The 21,818-nt window shown below is 41.6% G+C and overlaps 1 protein-coding gene across 1 annotated transcript in view; it reads left to right on the top strand.

Annotated features, from left to right (window-relative positions):
* Nucleotides 1–21,818, top strand: part of POLN (DNA polymerase nu) — a 174,725-nt gene that overhangs the window by 25,835 nt on the left and 127,072 nt on the right. Inside the window, exons 4-7 of the mRNA XM_061191053.1 lie at nucleotides 673–752; nucleotides 2,702–3,205; nucleotides 8,820–9,016; nucleotides 12,464–12,576. Of these exons, the coding sequence (XP_061047036.1) occupies nucleotides 673–752; nucleotides 2,702–3,205; nucleotides 8,820–9,016; nucleotides 12,464–12,576 (894 nt within the window). The remainder of the gene's footprint in view (nucleotides 1–672; nucleotides 753–2,701; nucleotides 3,206–8,819; nucleotides 9,017–12,463; nucleotides 12,577–21,818) is intronic.

Raw genomic sequence — 21,818 nt, 5'->3', positions numbered from 1 at the left:
TGTTTTTCCGTTTGTATAGATCATGCTTTATGCCATTTTATAAGATTTTAAGTTTCCATCATTGAGTGCCTTGTGCTTTTCATGTTAAATTAATCCTGAGTGTAACTTTTCTCTATTGTAAGTGAAAGATTTCCCCCATTTGCATGTTACCGTTGCTATAGAGAGAACGTACATCCCAGAGGTTACGAGCGGAGACTTGAGTCATGTTGACTGGGGTTGAACCCAGGTTCCGTCACTTCCTGTCCAGCCCAAGCTTATTAAAATTAAAACAAAATCTAAATGAGAAGTTTGTATTAATGATATTTTACTGAAGTTCTAATTGTTCCATTACAATATTATTCAGTCTAAGAATTTCTTCACCTTTAATACTTACAAGCTTTCTGTAAAATGGTGAACTTGGGTTTTCAGAATCAAGTATTCAAATGCAAATACCAAGTAATACTTTTTAATAAACACTTCATGATTACATAGATCTGTCTCCAGTTAATTTGAAGATACTTTGCATAAATGTTTATTACAATGGTAGTATGCATTTTGGTTGTAAATTTTACTACATTGTTTTAATTAAGTAAATAATGAGTAAATGATTATAGAGGCTATTTTCAATGTTTAGCTAATTATATGATTTTAATTTCTTTATTCCCTCATGCTTCCTTTCTGTGTCTTTTAAAGCTGCAGAAGTGGTGGACAAATCCAGTGTTAGGTATTCAGTACTACTTGAAGATGGGAAGAATCAATCACTGGAAAAAAAGGTGAATCCTTGCAAGTATGACTAATTCTAAACAGATAACTTTCATTCATTCAATAAATACTTATCAAGTGTCTGCTATATGCTAGGCACTGTGGATGCAACGGTTAAAAAAACAAAAGGAGTTCTTCTCCAGGAGCTGATAGTTTAATTTGTATGAGGGGACTAGGAAGACAGAGAAGCACAATATTTCTGTATGATGCGGTGAATTAGTGTCACAATAGGAGACAGGGCCAAGTGCTTTGGGAACGATAGGGGAGATGGCTAACCCAGTTTTTGTGCTGTTTCATTCTGCTTTTTCTGGGAGGTGGGGAGAGGAATCTGGGACGTTTGTCTGAAGTATGAACACTCTGACTTGAGGTCTAAAGGATGACTAAGAAATGGTCAGTCTAAAGATCCTCACCTTTAGAGAGTGGGGGAAGGACTTTGGGAAAATTTTTTAGGTTAGGGGAAGAGAGCTTGGAACTTTGGGGTAGTGGAAATAAAGAGAAGTTCAGAAAGAAAGGGGTATAAAATTTACAGTGGGCGAGTTATGTGGTTTGGGCTTGGGAGAGAGATGAGAAGAGGTCATGTTATTACCCAAGACTTTATATAGGAAGCAGTGGTGGAGGTGGCATAATGGTTAAGAGAGTGGGCTCTGCAGCAAACCACCTGTGTCTAAATCCAAATCTAACTTAGTCTAATGTAAGCTCCCTTAGTAAATCCCTGGATTGATGGGATGGTTATTTGCCCCTGAAGTGGAAGGAGGGGCATCTTTGATAGGGAAGGGACTGTGCAGCCCTTTGAAAGTGAATTGAAATTTTCTCTCCCAAAGGTGTTCAAACTGTGCTCCTTCAATCCCTAAGGCAGAGGTCTTCAAATCATTTTGCTCCCTTTCTCACAAAAGACTTTTGAAAAGCCATGTATCTCCTGACATATTTTTAAGCTGACGTTTAAAATATTCATCACAAGTTTAAAAAGTTTCATAGGACAAGATTTCTGGTGTATTAATAATATTGACATTTAAAAAACTGTTATATCACAGTTTAAAATACGTCCACTAATATCTAAATACTGTACTCTGATAACTTGATATGTACAATCATTCCTTTAAAAAATACATGAGCAGGATATTCTTCAACAATCTGAATTTTTATATTTTCCTTTTCCTTCTTGACTCCTTTTCTTGTATACTCCTCCACAGAATTTTTAATGTGATATAATTTTATGTTTGGAAGTCTTTTCTTGAAAAGCATATAATATTTCTCTGCAATAAAAATGACTATAAATTTAAATTTTCTGTGATCATGTGACCGTGTTAAAACATTTTCTTTCAAAATTATTTTTAAAGTATTATTGGTATACATTTGTTCAGAATAGCATAAATATATCATAAAATCTGAAAAATAAACATAAAAAATAAAATTTTATTGTAAATGAATCCTACAATGAAACGGAGAGATGCTTTTTCCCCCTCAGTCTGTGAATTGATGAATGAATATTGCGCAATGCTAGATCGAAACAGGAAGAGGATTGCTGCCGAGCTGTATTTTTAAAAAAATTTTAGTAGCTAGATTAACATATTATCGACTAGTTGTGGTGATTTAATTTTCTCTATAAATGGCCTTTGGTTGGAAGTTGTCAGTGATTCATCCTCACTGTTATGCACGTGTGCAGCACACTCCCCTCCACAGCATCTCCTGTTACACGCACGGCGCCAGCGCGGGGCTGTGGTGGGAGACTTCCTAAACTAACTCCTGCCTATTCCAGCCGAGGATGCAGATACGCACTCCTACCTGGTTGAGAAAAACCACTGCTCTGGAAGACACTCCATAGTTCGTTAGAAAGTTGGATCATAGTTAATGTGAAGCTGTGTTCCCACTTTGCCTTAGATGAGTTTTATCAGATTTTACTTTGGTTTAGACCTGTCTTATGAATCTATATTCTAGTGAAATATTTTCCATTTTTCTATAGAATCTTAAGTCTCTTACGAGCCAGACATCAGGAGTTTCCGTCAAGTTCTCTTCTCAGTCCTCAAGTATCAGACTCACAGATCAACTGTCTACTGACCAAAACCAGAAGAATATCAGCTCATTGGCTTCTTCCAGGTGTTTAATTCCACAGTGTGACCAAGAGGCTTCAGTTCTACAGAAAATGGAACATAAAAGAAAACACCTACCAAAGGAAAACATAAATAATGAAAACAATAAAGAAAGCATGAGTCTTAAAAGAAAACATATCACATGTAATAATTCATCAGAGAAAACAAGTAAAGTTATGGCATTGGAAGAAGATGCTGATGAGGTTGAAGCCTACCTAAATTCTAGGAACTCAAAAGCATTCACAAACAATTTTTGTGATATTAGGTATTTGGATGCTTTGGAGAAAAGCCAGCTGATTGAAATGCTTAAACAGGCAGTAGCTCTGGTGGTAACTCTGATATATAAGGATGGCTCAACTCAGCTGAGAGCAGACCAGGTTAGTAAACGGTGTTGGTTTTTGTTTGTTTGTTCTGTTTTGTTGGCACCATAAAAGAAACCCATTTTCTTAGTGTCTGATTTTTTTTTCTTTTTTTATATATAAATTTATTTATTTTGTTTTTGGCTGTGTTGGGCCTTCGTTGCTGCGCGCGGGCAGCAGGCTTTCTCTAGTTGTGGCGAGCGGGGGCTACTCTTCTTTGCGGTGCGCGGGCTTCTCATTGCGGTGGCTTCTCTTGTTGTGGAGCACGGGCTCTAGGCGCGCGGGCTTCAGTAGTTGTGGCACGTGGGCTTCAGTAGTTGTGGCACGCGGGCTTCAGTAGTTGTGGCCCATGGGCTGTAGAGCGCAGGCTCAGTAGTTGTGGCGCACGGGCTTAGTTGCTCTGCGGCATGTGGGATCTTCCTGGTCCAGGGCTCGAACCCGTGTCCCCTGCATTGACAGGTGGATTCTTAACCACTGCACCACCAGGGAAGCCCAGTGTCTGATTTTGATAGGAGAGCTAGAAGTAAGATTTTAAGCCTTCCCCTTTCCCCCAGGGGTGAGTGACTGATACTGCATAGTTCTCATGAGGTTGTTAAGAAACTGCTGAATGTTTTCCAGAATACTTGTACCATTTTATATTCCACCAGCAAAGTGTGAGTTTCCAAATTCTCCACCTCCTTGTCAATACTTGTTGTCTTTTATTTTCGCCATTCTGCTGTGTGTGAAGTGGTATTTCATTGTGGTTTTAAATTGTATTTCCCTAATAACTGGTGACATTAAGCATCTCCTCATATGCTTACTGGCCATTTGTGTATCTTCTTAGGTGAAATGTCAGTTCAAGTCTTTTGCTCATTTTTAAATTGGGTTATTTGTGTTTTATTTTGGATCTGTAAGGGTTCTTTATATATTTTAATACCAGTCTCTTGTCAGATATATGATTTGCAGTTCTCCAAATCTGTGGCTTGTTTTTATCAATTTCTTGACGGTGTCTTTTGAAGCACAAAATTTTTTAATTTGATGAACTCCAGTTTACCAAGTACTTTTTTATTGCTTCTGCTTTTGTTGTTATATTTAAGAATGCTTTGGGACTTCCCTGGTGGTCCAGTGGCTAAGACTCCGCACTCCCATTGCAGGGGGCCCGGGTTTGATCCCTGGTCAGGGAACTAAGATTCCACATGCCGCGGGACAACTAAGCCCACACGCTCTAGAGCCTGTGCACCGCACTGAAGATCCTGAATGCCACAACTAAGACCTGATGCAGCCAAATAAATAAATATTAAATATATATATATATATATATATATATATACATATACACTTTCCTCCCTTTCCAGAAGAAATTTTTTAAAAAATGGTATTGAGATTCTGGATGTAGAGGAATACAGAAAAACGCATCTTTGAGGTCCAACACAGAAATACTGAGTGCTTCCTGGCACTTGGGCGAGGAGAGTGTGTGGGTTTGGCACCACTGGGTGAATAGGGATGACTGCCTAGTTCACTGCTCGTAAGTCTTGCACAAACCGATACTCCCCATTAGGCCTCTGAACAGGGAGGATCGGGGTGTTACAAGGGGATTGGCAGGGCCTAATGAGTCCGTGTTTTAGGAATTTGGTGAGCAGCTGTTGGATCCCCCTCAGGGCCTCAGGCTTTAAAGGATATTATCGCCAGGAGCTGGGGCCAGCTGGGGTTGTCGTTTGGGCATCCCACAGGAGGGTGCTCAAGACATTCCCTTTCCCAGTGCCCCTCCTTCCAGAAAAAGGCACACTGATTCCTACCCAGGTGGTTCCTGGGCTGCTGGTCTGGTCTTCTCAGCTGTCTAGTGTCCCCTCAAGATGGCGGGTGGATCAAAGCAGCTAAGAGCTGTGTTTTCTTTATTAATCTCCTATCCGTGTTGGCCTCCTTTGCCATGTCCTCGTTATAGACCTTGAAGGCCTCCTCTACCAAGGTTGACAATGGGGTTTGGGGCCCAGCTTCAAGCTTTTGTAATTTCCTCCTGATATGAGGAGAGGACTGGGTGATAAAATGCATGGCCAATAGTGACCTCCCTTCTGCAGACTCAGGGTCTGTATTGGTGTACTTCCTGAATGCCTCTGTCACCCGACTCAGGAAGGCTGCTGGGTTTTTATCTTTTTCCTGTGTAATCTCTTGGACCTTATCATAATTTACAGGCTTCACCATACGCCTTTTCATTCCTTCTGATAAACAAGTAATATAACGTCTCATCCTGGCTTGGCCTACATGATCCTCACAATCCCCGTGGGGGTCCTGTTGTGGGATTGCGTCACCAGTTCAATAAATCTGGTGCTGCGGGTTGGTGGCCACTAGGGTGTCTGTGTGTTCCCTGGTCTGTCTTAGTATACATTCCTTCTTGTCCAGGGGGCAACAGTGGTTCAGAATAACTGTAATTCTTGCCATGTCAGGGAAAACATTAACCCCAGCATAGTAAATTTGTCCTAAACTTGTCAGGGTTCTCTGAGAACCTGCCAAACCCCTCCTTACGGATTCCTAAGTCTCCCATCAAGAAGGAGACCTGCACTCTAGTAATTCCCTATTCCCGTCAGCTACTTCCCAGAGGGGGTAAAGGCCCTGTGGTGTGGAAGTGGGGGCTAATTTTGAACCTGATCAGGGCCCCACTGGGGACAGCACTGGGGGCTCTGGTTTCAGGGCTCCTGGCTAAACGGGGTAAGGTGGGGGTCGAGGGGCTGAAGGTGATGTTGAAGGGGAAGAAGCCCAGTGAGAAAGAGGCCCAATGTGCCAATGACTAGTTGGCGGTTGAAAGGGGATCTGTGAGAAAGTCTGGCTCTAAATCTTTTGGGGACAAAACAGAAATAGAGGCCACACACACAACCGGAATCCCTCAAACCGGGGTCTTGATAAAGTTTCATAAAGGCCTGCACGTAAGGGACCTCCCCCCATTTTGGGGACTGCTTACAATATTTTGGTCCAGTTGTAAAATGGTGCTAAAGTTAAGGGATCCATTCTGTAGCCACTTCTTCCGGTCACCCAAGGCATATTGGGGCTAGGCTGTGTTGCAAAAGAAGATGGTTTTTAAACCATCTAATTTAAACTGTCCCCAATTTTTAAGAATTTTTATCTTTGGGGGCATTTCCCATGTTTACATATAAATCTGGTGGCTAACAAACTGAGATCCTGGGGCTGGATGGAGTCCTCAAGACCCAGCATAACAAAGCCAAAGGGTGAGATGACAAAGGAGATCACAGAACTCCCTTCCCCACAGTTGAACACACAGGACAGAGAAATATTGGGGGGTTGTGTAAAGTTCACCTCAACAGGGGCCTCGGGGGCTGGGGGTTTATATGTATGAAGTAAGGAAAAAGAAATAGGAGAAAGAGAGAGAGCCTGCTGTTTCAGCCTGCCCCTCTGCGTTTGTCTATTCAGGCAGTTCCAGTCTGCCGCGCTCTTCCACAAGGGCCAGTGGAGGGAGGCACTCTGTCCACCACCCACCAGGGTGATCAGACCCAGAAGCCAGTGCTGGTGGGACGCCAACCCACAACTGGGACTTTAACCCGGGAAAAAGAAGTTGAGATGTTTGTGGCGACTGGGCTTCCAGCCACTGCACAGTATGCGGATTGAACCTCTGTCCCTCTCAGAAATCTCCCCTCAAAGAAAGCCCACCGGACCAAGACCTGCGTGGTATGAGGCAAGCCTCTCCCACCTCTGTCACCTGTCAGGGTGAGCCGGTGCCAGCCAGAGGGAGCATGGTCTCACCAACTAAGGAGTTAGGCTGTAGTTGTTCAACACTCACTTTGTCAGAAGGATGTGACAGAGAAGTAGGAGAGGACAGAGAAAGGAGTTGGAGAGAGAGAAAGAGATCAGAAGAGGGAAAAAGGACAAAGGGAAAAGGGAAGGGGACAGTTGCCTGAATGAGGATAGTGAGACCCCTGGGGCAACGAAGGCAGACTTACCAAGCCCTGCAGCACTGAAGCAAAGATTCAGGTGGCCACTTGTCAGCTGCAAGGAAGCTGCAATCAGCTGTACCAAATGGGCCCAGATTCTCTCTCAGAGGGGCAAGGAAAAAAAGAAAGCCCTACAGGTCCCAGCAGAGTTGCCAAAAATTGTTACCGACCTGGGCCCTTGGACTCTTTAATCAATAGAAATTGACAAGAGGCCAGATGAGAATTTCAGGCAAGGCTTTATTGGGGCTCGTGCTACAGCACAAGGGAGCAAGAACAAGAAACAGGTTCCCTTGCCTGCCCCCTGAGAGGACCTACTTGGGTCCTTAAATGGGGTAAAAATGGGGGTGGGTCTGTGGGTTGGGCATGAGGCACAGCTTAGGGGTCTGTCCACCCCCTTGGTGGTGCCACGTGCAGGGATCATGCACGGTGCCCTGCTTTTGCTCCCAGCACCTCAGAAATGGCAGTTTGTGGCCTTTTTGTATCCTATTGCTTATTATTGTTCCAGCTTGCCCTTGCATGCAGTTATTTTTAGTCACTTGTAGTTTCTTTGTATCCTATTGCTCAAGGAGACATTTGTCCAGGTGCAAGCACTCTGGTAGAGGATCCCAAGTCCCAGCCTAGCTCCGTTTTGCCATCTTAGCAGTATTGAATTTTCTGATCCATGAACAGGGGGTGTCCTTTCATTTATTTAAAACTTCAATTTCTTTTAGCAATGTTTTTTAATTTTCAGTGTAGTGTATAAATCTTGCTTTACCTTTCACTTTTGAAAGGCTTTTTTATGGGATAAAGAATTATAAGTTGATAGTTTTTTTCTTTCAGTAGTTTAAAGATGTTATGCTGCTGTCTTCTAACTTGCTTTGTTTCCCATAAGAAATCTGCTATCACCCTTATCTTTGTTTCTTTCTAGGCAATGTGTCCCATCCCCCCTCCCCAGCTTCTTTTAAGGTTTTCTCTTTATCACTGCTTTCAAGCAATTTGATTATGATGTAACTTGGTGTAATTTTCTTCATGTTTTTTGTACTTGGAGTTTATTGATCTTCTTGGTTCTACAGCTCAGCTTGGGAGAATTGACATTATTATTTTGAGTTTTGTAGTCCTTAAACGTGTATGTGTCTCTGTTATGGAGGTCTTCTCTGATTTCTTTCATCAGTATTTTATAGTTTTCAGTATACAGATCCCATACATGTTGTATTGATTTCTATCTAAGTATTTAATTTGGGGGAATAGTTATTATAAATGGTAATTTCTTTTTTAAAAAGTTTATTTTTACATGTTCATTGTTAGTGTATGGAAATATAATTGATTTTTGTATTTTGATCTTGTATACTGCAACTTTGTTAAACTCACATATTAGTTCCAGGAGGTGTTTTGTTTTGTAGATTCCTTTGGGTTTTCTACACAAACATTTATGTTATCTGTATATAGGGACAGTATAGTTCTTCCTTTCTAATTTAAATGCCTTTTATTTCTTTTTCCTGCTGTATTGCATTGGCTAAGACTTCCATTATGATTTTGAATAGGGAGGAGACCAGATTTGGAGAGTGAGATCATGGGTTTGGCTTTTAACCTTGATTGTCATTAAAAGAGGTGTTCATTTACAAATTTTAATTTTAGGCCTTTTCTTTCTGCTTAATTAAAAAACATGACAGATCTTTCTTGAATAAATGCATTGTTTATGTTTGATTTTGGAACTGTATTTTATTGTGTATTCACAGGCTCTGGTTTCCTCTGTTGAAGGCATTGTGATGTTACCAAGGAGCCATGCAGAGGAAGGCAGTGGTCCTCTGGCTGCCCCAGCCTCTGACAGTGTTCTGGAGGAAGGCTTCATGCCTAGTGATCAGTGTATCTACATAAAAACTGAGCCCTCTTCTATTTGGGACCAAGAACAAGAGGCACATCATCAATTTGCCACGTAAGAAATCTTCACTAATTACCTTAAATCCTACTTATTCACCTGCTTTATCCTAATTTAGAGTTTCCCAAGCTCCAGTTTCAGTTATTTAAACTTTCAGAAGTTTTGTATGAGCACATGAAAATAAAATGGTTTCTAAATGACAGAAACTGCTACAAACACCCTCTCTCCCTCAAAGAGCTTCTGGAATGGAGGGTCCGTCCATGGGAGCCTGCTCCGGGATTTGAGTCAACGTCGCAATGAGAGGTTGGTGAGAAAAGCATCATCTTAAGGCGTGAAAACCCGCTGTCGCTGCTGGAGCCCTGGCTGATTTCCTCATCACACTTGTTCTCTCACTCACGGCCTTAGAAAATTAAGTTAACACTGCCTTCAAAGAGTAAATAGTCCTCAGTACCACCAAGATATTATTAATTTCAAAGCTTCATTCTGTGAAAAAAGACAAGAAATGTCTCACTTGTATCTGCCTTCCTAGAATCTTAGAATTTCAGAACAGGCAAGGATGCTTCTGCTGCCCCTTCTCAATCCTGAAAAGTCTCGTCGTGGGTTGGAGCCTGTGCCCCTCATCACTGTTTCTTTGCTCACATTGTCAGCCTGACTCACTTCTGCTTTGGGTGGGGGCATCCACTTCCTGTTTGCCCAGACCTCTGAACTCAAGTCAGTTAGGTGCCTGGAAGGAGCTCCTTGAAGCCACTGCCCTGAAGAGGCGTTCAAGGAGGCTCGGGGTGAGAAAGTGGGGGCCTGGTCCTGGCCCTTCCTGCCTAATACATTCTCGCTGGGCTCTGGGTGGGTTTTGGGTAGTTGTTATGTCGGTTCCAGCCTACGGGTAGTGATGCTCTCTAGGCTGGGAGTGCCTGAGGCACTGGTTCCGCCTGTATTCCTCACACCAAGCCCCCACAGACATTTCCTCCATAGGGGCCAACGCTGTAGCTGGACCAGCCCTTGTGGTTCTTATGATCACAGGATACACTTCAGCAAAAACTATTAGGGAATTTGAGAAACAAGATTTATCACTCACAAGTTCTGGAGAGTACACAGAGAGGTTATGGGTAGAGAAAGAGAGAGAGAGAGAGTGCATGGACCTGGGCCTCTGCCTTTATTAGGGTTTGAAGGTGGGGTGTCTAGGTTTTCACAGATTCACTCTTTACCGGCTAATTTAAAGCATAAGAGCAGGAATTAGGACACAGGAAGGTTGAGAAGCCATGTCATCACACAGTCAGTTATCTGGGTTACCCAGGGCTTTCTGGAAGAGGGAGCTTCATCTGGCTCCTTCTCTGGTTGTTTTGCCAGCAGCTGTGTTGCATAGCTGGCAACATGTCTATTCAGGATGGATGTCTTTGAAATGGATGCCTTGGCAATCAAAGCGTGATGTCAGGCATGTACACCACAGTGTGTACATGGGATGATGTTTGACAATAGAGCACTCTGCTCCCAAGAACCCGTAACCTTTGTTTTCCATAATTTTCTTTTGAAAACAATTGGGCAGGCTTTTCCTATGGGAGACCTCTGTGAGAATAGGGCCCTAATATTTGGACAGCCCTTTCTGAATTCTGGATTTATATATTCTACTCGACATTCTCCACTTGGACATCTGATGGTCACTTCAGCTCCGATCCTCCCTGTGCCTTTTGTTTAGCAGATGTGGCATAATTGACTTCTGTAACTGACTTAGAAAATACACTGTGTTTTAGCCACTTTGTCTTACAAGATATTCTTTGTGTCGCATGTTCTTTCTTAAGCTAGAAATCAGCTAGGCTTTGTCTCTTAGTGGGAGAGATCGTAGTTGTTAGATGGCCTTATTGAGAGCTTCCGGGTTTCCAGCTACAAGAGCATCAAAGTGGGAGGACGCTCCAGTAGTCCCAGCTTATCTCCCTCATAAGCTGCCCCGACTCCTACACACCTCTCCAGGTCCAGCAGAGGCAAGACCTGAAGCTGTGCTGTCAGCAGTGGCCCTCTGCAAGGAAAACCAAAGTGAAAGCACACCAAAAAATGCAAAAAGCCTGAAAATGTCTGTCTGCGGAGCAAGCAGAGCAAATCGGACCCCAGGTTTCCTTCTTCCTCAGCCTTATCTGAAGACCCTCACTGATGTATTAATAAGCAGTTACCATAAAGGGGGATTAATACCTTGGGCAGTTACCATAAAGGGGGATTAATACCTTGGGCCCTGGCAGCAGCAAGGGTCTCAGACCTCAGCTTTGCCACTTCTCAGTTGTGTAAGGCTGGGAAAATTGTTTCACTCCTCCGAGCCTCAGTTTCCTTATCTGTAAAATGGATCTAGTGCCTGCCTAATGGGATTATGATGAGGTTTCAACACAACAATCCTCGTGAAGTGTTTAGTGTGGTATTTGCACATGGTAAGTGTTCGATAAACGTCAACTATTATGAATCCCATATTCAAGGAGCTCGTGATTTAATGGGCCAAGGTAAGTTACAGTATCGCAGATGTGGTCCCCGCTGTAGCAGGTGTGTGGCCAGGAGTACTAAAGGAACCGGGAACCGGGCAACTCGCTGCCCAGGGAATCAGGCACCTGAGCAGTTTGTAGAAATTGTGGGAGGGAAGTTTTAGGCAGGAATACAGCATGTGCCTGTGGCCCTGGAGTGTGAGAGGACGTGCACAGTCTGGTGATGGAGGAAGGAGAACCCAGTGTGGGCAGAGGGTAGACTGGGGCTGTGCTGGGAGCGCAGGCTGGGGCCAGCTGGGAGGAGTCCAGGGTGTGTCGGCTCTGCTCAGGCGCTGGGGGCTGAGTCTGTAGGTGGTTGTGCTGCACCCAGGGATTGGCTCTGAACAGTTGTGTGAACTTGAGTTCATTACTAGCCTCTTTGTGTCTTGGCGTCATCATCTGTAAATTGCAGATAATAAGTGACACCTACAAAAAACAACGCAGGAGGCTGCATATAAGAAGTTTATTTGGGGTCTTAAGAATTGCAATTCAGGAGACAAAGATTCAGGAAACGCCGAAAGAGTGTTCTGGGGAAGAGAAAGAGTCAGGGACTTAAAAAACAAAAAGCCACAAGATTGTCAAAAGTTGCCTGGCAAGAATTGGGGATTGACTCTGATACAAGTCAGAAAACATTTGTCCTTAAGGAATCACGAATTGTTTCAGGGTAGGGGTCTGACAAGTAGATAGGGTGTCCCGGGTTTCTGGCAGAGGTTCTGGATACCCTCACCAGGTTGAAAGGTCAGATTCCATCCAGGCTGAGACACACATGAGTCCCACTTCCTCAGAGGCCTCCTGGCTCCGTTCTGGGGACTGAGCAATACCGTCCCTGTTCGATTTTCCTTCCACACCTCTTAGGATTTGAGTTAATCTGTGGAAAGCTTGCAGAAGAAGAATGTCTGCCCATAGAACCGCATAAGTGACAGCTGTTAGTGGAGTAGTAATAATACTTTCCCAAGGTGAAAAGCTCCAAATTGCTGTGTCAATCGGTGAATGTCTTTTCATCTTCTAGGAAGGTGCTGCTTCAAACACTGAAATGTAAATGTCCTGTTATTTGTTTTAACGCCAAGGATTTTCTGAGAACAGTGATGCAGTTTTTTGGTGATGATGGCAGTTGGAAGTGTGGTATGTTTTAGTTTTTATAATCTCCTAAATTTAACTTTCCAACAGTGATTGCTCCTGGGAATGGGAGCACGGCAAGGGCTGCCGTGTTGCACAACACGTGGGTTGGGGGTGGAAGGGAGGTCGCACAGCTGCGATGCACTACCTGTGTGGCCATGGGCCCTGAGCGTGAGGAGGCACTTTCCCTCTGTGTTTTAGATTATTTGAATTTTTTCAAGTATATATTACTTTTGTAATTTAAAACAGGAAAGAAGTAAATTATGCAGCATGGGCAGATGGGATTTGTTGTTACCACAAATAGCTTATATATAAACTTTCTAAGAATTAAACTAAAGTCCAGAGTAATTAACATCAAAACAATATAAAACACGTTTTTATCTTTCATTTAAAATTGTAAATAAGAATTTTTAAAACCTTTTTTTATTAGATGGACAGATATGTAATAAAGCAAATATTGAAAGAATGTTCATTGTAGACTCTAGGTAGTAGATATATGAGTGTTCACTGTACAATTCTTTTCAAGTTGAATGTTTGAAAATATTCATAACAAGATACTGGAAAAAATCTTTTTATTGTACAAAATTTCCAACACGTACAAAAGTGCCTGTGATATGACAAGAAATGTATATTTGGTCTTTGTCCCTGGTTCCCAGCACTCAGCTCCCAAAACCCATATGGTCTCCAGAGTGAGGAGTGTCTTTTGTATGCTGATGGAGGACTGGTGCCTGGAGGCCCCCATGGCTTCAGGGTGGGCATGGTCAACAGGAAGAAGAGGCACCATTAGAGGAGTGGTGCTCTCCGTCCCACCTGAGACCTCCAGGAAGGGGAACAGGGCTGGAGAGCAAGTTAATCACCAGTGGCCAGTGACTTAATCAATCATACTGATGTAACGAAACCTCCATAAAATCCCCTAAATGGTGGGGTTCCTAGGTGAGCTCGTCAAGGTGCTGGGAGCGTGGTGTGCCTGGAGAGGGTGTGGAGGTTCTGCGCGCCCTCCCTATGCCTGGCCCTACGCATCCCTTCCATCTGGCAGTTCCTGTGTTGTAGCCTTTATAATAAACAGGTGTCAGTAAATAAGGTTCCCGAGTTCTGTGAGCCGTTATAGCAAATGACGGAGCCTGAGGAGGGGTCGTGGGAACCCCCTATTTATAGCTGTTTGGTCGGAAGTACAGGAGGCCCTGGACTTGGGGCTGGTGCCTGAAGTGGGGCCGTCTTGTGGGACTGAGCCTTGACCTGCAGGGTCTGCACTAACCCCAGGTAGTTTGTGTCAGAATTGAATTGAGTTGTTGGACATTCAGCTGGCGTGTGCAGAGAACAGCAGGTGTGTGGTGGGGAAAACACAACAGAGTACACAACACCCAATTTCAACAGCTATCAACTATGTCCAGTCTTCTCTCCCCTATAACTTCCCACATTTCCAAATCTCCATCCCCTGGGTTATCTTGTAGCAAACCCCAAGCGTCATATTATTGACCTGTAAATATTTCAATTAGATGAATAAAATATGAGGATTTCATTTTTCAGATGATGCCATCATCATCTCCCCACAAAATTAGCCATAATCTTTTCATATTATTAGCTATCCAGTCAGTGTTTGTACTTCCCCAATTGTCTTTAAATATTTTTGTTTGTTTGTTTTTGTTGTTCACAGTTTGAATTGGGATCCAAACAAGGGTTAGTGTTATCCTGTACTTGGGTTGGGTGTTTCTTTTACTCTGTATATTCTCTCCGTCTGTTGTATTTTCTTGCAATTATTTCGTCGTTTTTAACAGACCAGGCTTTTGTCCTGTAGGATTTCCCTTTCTTGTCATTTAGTATGTTCTCTCTCTTCTGTTTCTTGTAAATTGGCAATGAGATTCAGTGGCTTGATCAGATTCAGGCTAGATTTTGGGAGTGCAAGACTGCTTCATAGTCCTGACCCTAACTCTGAGTGGTGTTGTGTCCTTCTGTCAGGAAATACATAATGTCTGGTTGTTTATCTTTTTTGTGATGTTTGAATTGTTATTGTGACTTCATATGTTGAATCTTCTCCATCTTTCCTATTTATCACTTTATCTAGAATCCATTTTCAATCTCTTCATTTTTTTAATTAAAAAAAATTTCCTCTTTCCCATCTTCATTTTAGGAAAACTTAAGGGAGTTCCATGATGCTCTAGTGGTTAGGATTCGGCACTTTCACTGCCATGGCCCAGGTTCATTCCCTGGTCAGGGAACTGAAATCCTAAAAGCCACATGGTGTGGCCAAAAATTTTAAAAATGAAAATAAATTTAGGAACTTCCCTGGTGACACAGTGGGTAATAATCCGCCTGCCAATGCAGGGGACATGGATTCGAGCCCTGGTCCGGGAAGATCCCATATGCCATGGAGCAACTAAGCCCATGCACCACAACTACTGAGCCCACGTGCCACGACTACTGAAGGCTGCGCGCCTAGAGCCTGTGCTCCTCAACAAGAAAAGCCACCACAATGAGAAGCCCACACACCACAATGAAGAGTAGCCCCCACTTGCCACAGCTAGAGAAAGCCCATGTGCAGCAACGAAGACCCAAAGCAGCCAAAAATAAATAAATAAATAAATAATTTTTTTAAAAAAAGAAAAAAGTTTAAAAAAACTTTTTTTAAAAAGAAAAAAACTTAAGGCATTATCTATTGCACTTATTTGCTTTTGTGTATTGCCAGTTTAGTTTTTATTTCAGAAATTTTGTTTTGTTTTGTTTTACTTTGCTTTCCTGAATTCTTTTATTTCTTCATTAAGCTTTTCTTTTACTAAGTCACCTAATCTCTATCTCTAAGTATTTCTAATTCTGAGTTCTTTGTTTTTCATAACTTCTATCATTCTCTTAATTTTTCTTAGCTCATTTAAAATCTGTTTTGTTGGCATTTCTTTTTCAGTTACTGCCATTCTCCCCAGTGTGAGGATTGTCCTGGTGGCTTCAGTTTATTAGTTATAAGAGTTTATAGGGACCAGCCCCAGACCACTCCAGTGCTGTCAGAACTTCCCCACGGATTTTCAAAAATATATGTTGAGCGGGAGTTCTTCTCGCCCTGCCCTGGACGATGCCCCTGGAGCATCCAGGTCATCCCTCAGGTACCCAAGGCTGAGCAGTGGCATCGTTTCCTGTTCCCAGTGAGCCCCTTGGATCCCCACTGTGGTGGTGCATCCAGTGAGCAGCTTTCTTGGGGATCAAGACACCATGTGGCTGACAGGGTGTTGGTGCTCCAGCTGGGTGTCAGGCCTGAGCCTCTGAGGTGGGAGAGCCAAGTTTAGGACATTGGACCACCAGAGACCTCCTGGCCCCAGGTAATGTCAATCGGTGAGAGCTCTCCCAGAGATCTCCGTCTGAAAGCTAAGACCCACCTCCACTCAACAACCAGCAAGCTCCAATGCTGGACACCCTATGCCAAACAACTAGCAAGACAGGAACACAGCCCCACCCATTAGCAGAGAGGCTGCCTAAACTCATACTAAGTTCACAGACACCCCAAAACACACCACCGGACGTGGTCCTGCCCACCAGAAAGACAAGATCCAGCTTCATCCACCAGAACACAGGCACCAGTCCCCTCCACCAGGAAGCCTATACAACCCACTGAACCAACCTTACCCAGTGGGGGCAGACACCAAAAACAACGGGAACTACGAACCTGCAGCCTGCGAAAAGAAGACCCCAAACACGGTAAGTTAAGCAAAATGAGAAGACAGAGAAATATGCAGCAGATGAAGGAGCAGGGTAAAAACCCACCAGACCAAACAAATGAAGAGGAAATAGGCAGTCTACCTGAAAAAGAATTCAGAGTAATGATAAGTAAAGATATCCAAAATCTTGGAAATAGAATGGAGAACATAGAAGAAACGTTTAACAAGGACCTAGAAAAACTAAAGAGCAAACAAACAATGATGGACAACACAATGAATGAAATTAAAAATTATCTAGAAGGAATCAATAGCAGAATAACTGAGGCAGAAGAATGGATAAGTGACCTGGAAGATAAAATAGCGGAAATAACTACCACAGAGCAGAATAAAGAAAAAAGAATGAAAAGAATGAGGACAGTCTCAGAGACCTCTGGGACAACATTAAGTGCACCAATATTCGAATTATAGGGGTCCCAGAAGAAGAAGAGAAAAAGAAAGGGACTGAGAAAATATTTGAAAAGATTATAGTTGAAAACTTCCCTAATATGGGAAAGGAAATAGTCAATCAAGTCCAGGAAGCGCAGAGAGACCCATACAGGATAAATCCAAGGAGAAACACGCCAAGACACATATTAATCAAACTATCAAAAATTAAATACAAAGAAAAAATATTAAAAGCAGCAAGGGAAAAGCAACAAATAACATACAAGGGAATCCTCATAAGGTTAACAGCTGATCTTTCAGAAGAAACTCTGCAAGCCAGAAGGGAGTGGCAGGACATATTCAAAGTGATGAAAGGGAAAAACCTACAACCAAGATTACTCTACCCAGCAAGGATCTCATTCAGATTCAATGGAGAAATTAAAACCTTTACAGACAAGCAAAAGCTAAGAGAATTCAGCACCACCAAACCAGCTTTACAACAAATGCTAAAGGAACTTCTCTAGGCAGGTAACACAAGAGAAGGAAAAGACCTACCATAACAAACCCAAAACAATTAAGAAAATGGTAATAGGAACATACATATCGATAATTACCTTAAATGTAAGTGGATTAAATGCTCCAACCAAAAGACACAGACTGGCTGAATGGATACAAAAACTAGACCCATATATATATACTGTCTACAAGAGACCCACTTCAGACCTAGGGACACAGACAGACTGAAAGTGAGGGGATGGAAAAAGATATTCCATGCAAATGGAAATCAAAAGAAAGCTGGAGTAGCAATTCTCATATCAAACAAAATAGACTTTAAAATAAAGATTATTACAAGAGACAAAGAAGGACACTACATAATGATCAAGTGATCAATCCAAGAAGAAGATGTAACAATTGTAAATATCTATGCACCCAACATAGGAGCACCTCAATACATACGGCAAATGCTAACAGCCATAAAAGGGGAAATCGACAGTAACACAATCATAGTAGGGGACTTTAATACCCCACTCTCACCAATGGACAGATCAACCAAAATGAAAATAAATAAGGAAACACAAGCTTTAAATGATACTTAAAACAAGATGGACTTAATTGATATTTATAGGACATTCCATCCAAAAACAACAGAATACACTTTCTTCTCAAGTTCTCATGAAACATTCTCCAGGATAGATCATATCTTGGGTCACAAATCAAGCCTTGGTAAATTTAAGAAAATTGAAATCATATCAAGTATCTTTTCTGACCCCAATGCTATGAGACTAGATATCAATTACAGGAAAAAAAACTGTAAAAAATACAAACACATGGAGGCTAAATAATACACTACTAAATAACCAAGAGATGACTGAAGGAATCAGAGAGGAAATAAAAAAATACCTAGAAACAAATGACAATGAAAACACAACGGCCCAAAACCTATGGGATGCAGCAAAAGCAGTTCTAAGAGGGAAGTTTATCAATACAATCCTACCGCAAGAAACAAGAAAAATCTCAAATAAACAACCTAACCTTACACCTAAAGCAATTAGAGAAAGAAGAACAAAAAACCCCAAAGTTAGCAGAAGGAAAGAATTCATACAGATCAGATCAGAAGTAAATGAAAAAGAAATGAAGAAAATTATAGCAAAGATCAATAAAACTAAAAGCTGGTTCTTTCCGAAGATAAACAAAATTGATAAACCATTAGCCAGACTCATCAAGAAAAAAAGGGAGAAGACTCAAATCAACAGAATTACAAAAAAAGAAAACTACAGGCCAATATCACTGAACAAAATACTAGCAAACAGAATCCAGCAGCACATTAAAAGGATCATACACCATGATCAAGTGGGGTTTATCCCAGGAATGCAAGGATTCTTCAATGTACGCAAATCAATCCATGTGATACACCATATTAACAAAATGAATGATAAAAACCATATGATCATGTCAATAGATGCAGAAAAAGCTTTCGACAACATTCAACATCCGTTTATGATAAAAACTCTCCAGAAAGTAAGCCTAGAGGGAACTTACTTACCTCAACATAATAAAGGCCATATATGACAGACCCACAGCCAACATCATTCTCAGTGGTTAAAAACTGCAACCATTTCCACTAAGATCAGGAACAAGACAAGGTTGCCCATTCTCACCACTATTATTCAACATAGTTTTGGAAGTCCAAGCCACAGCAATCAGAGAAGAAAAAGAAATAAAAGGAATACAAATTGGAAAAGAAGAAGTAAGCTGTCACTGTTTGCAGATGACATGATACTATACATAAAGAATCCTAAAGATGCCACCAGAAAACTACTAGAGCTAATCAATGAATTTGTTAAAGTAGCAGGATACAAAATTAATGCACAGAAATATCTTGCATTCCTAAACACTAATGATCAAAAATCTGAAAGAGAAATTAAGGAAACACTCCCATTTACCACTGCAACAAAAAGAATAAAATACCTAGGAATAAACCTACCTAAAGAGACGAAAGACCTGTATGCAGAAAACTATAAGACACTGATGAAAGAAATCAAAGATGATACAAACAGATGGAGAGATATACTATGTTCTTGGATTGGAAGAGTCAACATTGTGAAAATGACTATACTACCCAAAACAATCTACAGATTCAGTGCAATCCCTATCAAACTATCAAGGGCATTTTTCACAGAACTAGAACAAAAAATTTTACAATTTGTATGGAAACACAAAAGACCCCAAATAGCCAAAGCAATCTTGAGAAAGAAAAACAGAGCTGGAAGAATCAGACTCCCTGACTTCAGACTGTACTACAAAGCTACAGTAATCAAGACAGTATGGTACTGGCACAAAAACAGAAATATAGATCAATGGAACAGGATAGAAAGCCCAGAGATAAACCCACACACATATGGTCACCTTATCTTTGATAAAGGAGGCAAGGATATACAATGGAGAAAAGACAGCCTCTTCAATAAGTGGTGCTGGGAAAACTGGACAGCTACATGTAAAAGAATGAAATTAGAACATTCCCTAACACCATACACAAAAATAAATTCAAATTGGATTAAAGACCTAAATGTAAGGCCAGACACTATAAAACTCTTATTGGAAAACATAGGCAGAACACTCTATGACGTAAATCACAGCAAGATCCTTTTTGACCCACCTAGAGAAATGGAAATAAAAACAAAAATAAACAAATGGGACCTAATGAAACTTAACAGCTTTTGCACAGCAAAGGAAACCATAAACAAGATGAAAAGACAACCCTCAGAATGGGAGAAAATATTTGCAAATGAAGCAACTGACAAAGGATTAATCTCCAAAATATACAAGCAGCTCATGCAGCTCAATATCAAAAAAACAAACAACCCAATCCAAAAATGGGCAGAAGACCTAAATAGACATTTCTCCAAAGAAGATATACAGATTGCCAACAAACACATGAACGGATGCTCAGCATCACTAATCATTAGAGAAATGCAAATCAAAACTACAATGAGGTATCACCTCACACCAGTCAGAATGGCCATTAGCAAAAAATCTACAAACAATAAATGCTGGAGAGGGTGTGGAGAAAAGGGAACCCTCTTGCACTGTTGGTGGGAATGTAAATTGATACAGCCACTATGGAGAACAGTATGGAGGTTCCTTAAAAAACTAAAAATAGAACTACCATATGACCCAGCAATCCCACTACTGGGCATATACCCTGAGAAAACCATAATTCAAAAAGAGACATGTACCACAATGTTCACTGCAGCACTATTTACAATAGCCAGGACATGGAAGCAACCTAAGTGTCCATCGACAGATGAATGGATAAAGAAGATGTGGCACATATATACAATGGAATATTACTCAGCCATAAAAAGAAATGAAATTGAGTTATTTGTAGTGAGGTGGATGGACCTTGAGTCTGTCATACAGAATGAAGTAAGTCAGAAAGAGAAAAACAAATACCATATGCTAACACATATATGGAATAATAAAAAAAAAAGGTTCTGAAGAACCAAAGGGCAGACAGGAATAAAGACACAGAATTAGAGAATGGACTTGAGGACACGGGGAGGGGGAAGGGTAAGCTGGGACGAAGTGAGAGAGTGGCATTGACATATATACACTACCAAATGTAAAATAGCTGGTGGGAAGCAGCCACATAGCACAGGGAGATCAGCTCAGTGCTCTGACCACCTAGAGGGGTGAGATAGGGAGGGTGGGAGGGAGATGTAAGAGGGGGGGGATTTGGGGATATATCTATACGTATAGCTGATTCACTTTGTTATACAGCAGCAACTAACACAACAGTGTAAAGCAATTATACTCCAATAAAAATGTTTTTTAAAAAAGTAAATTTTAATTTAAAAAATGTTGATAAGAACCCTTAATTTTGAAACATTAGAGCTTTGAAAAGGCAAGTAGAATGAAATAATCTGGCTTGGTCAGTGTTGGCAGACATGGTTACATGAAGTCATGATGGCTGACTTGGGCGGCAAGTAGCCAGAGTGCCTACAGACTTCCTGTCACCCCAAGTTCCATATCTGCCACCATAGGAGACGTCCCATGCATCAAACAAAAAAGCGATGATACTGGCTGCTTTGGTAAATATAAATCTCTTAGACTACTATGATTTAAAGATGCCAGAAAATATATTTAGTGTGATGTGATCTAAGATTACAGTTTTATTTAAAGGCAGACTCCTTATTTTTGTAAAGCACACTTCAAAATGTTAAAGTAACTTCAGAAAGCAGTCACTTAGGATTCAGACTTACGTCTTAATTTATCAGCCTCCCCATCCTTTTATAACTCCTCTCCATGTCTAAAATACTCTGGTACTAAAATGTATTTAGCAAATATCACTTTATTATTTTTTTTTATAATAGTAGGACATACTCTTATAAGGCTCTTTTTTTTTTTTTTTTTTTTTTTTAATTTGGTTGCACCAGGTCTTAGTTGCAGCAGGCGGGCTCCTTAGTTATGGCTTGTGGGCTCCTTAGTTGTGGCAGGCGGGCTCCTTAGTTGCAGCTTGCCAGCTCCTTAGCTGCGGCTCACGGGCTTCTTAGTTGCAGCATGCATGTGGGATCTAGTTCCCTGACCAGGGATTGAACCCGGGCCCCCTGCATTGGGAGCACGGAGTCTTATCCACTGTGCCACCAGGGAAGTCCCCATCACTTTTATTTTTTGAAAAGCACC

This window comes from Eubalaena glacialis, chromosome 5 (genome assembly GCF_028564815.1).
Source record: "Eubalaena glacialis isolate mEubGla1 chromosome 5, mEubGla1.1.hap2.+ XY, whole genome shotgun sequence".
NCBI lineage: Eukaryota > Metazoa > Chordata > Mammalia > Artiodactyla > Balaenidae > Eubalaena > Eubalaena glacialis.
The sequence above is the reverse complement of the archived record's forward strand: the minus strand, read 5'-3'. Positions and strand labels throughout refer to the sequence as shown.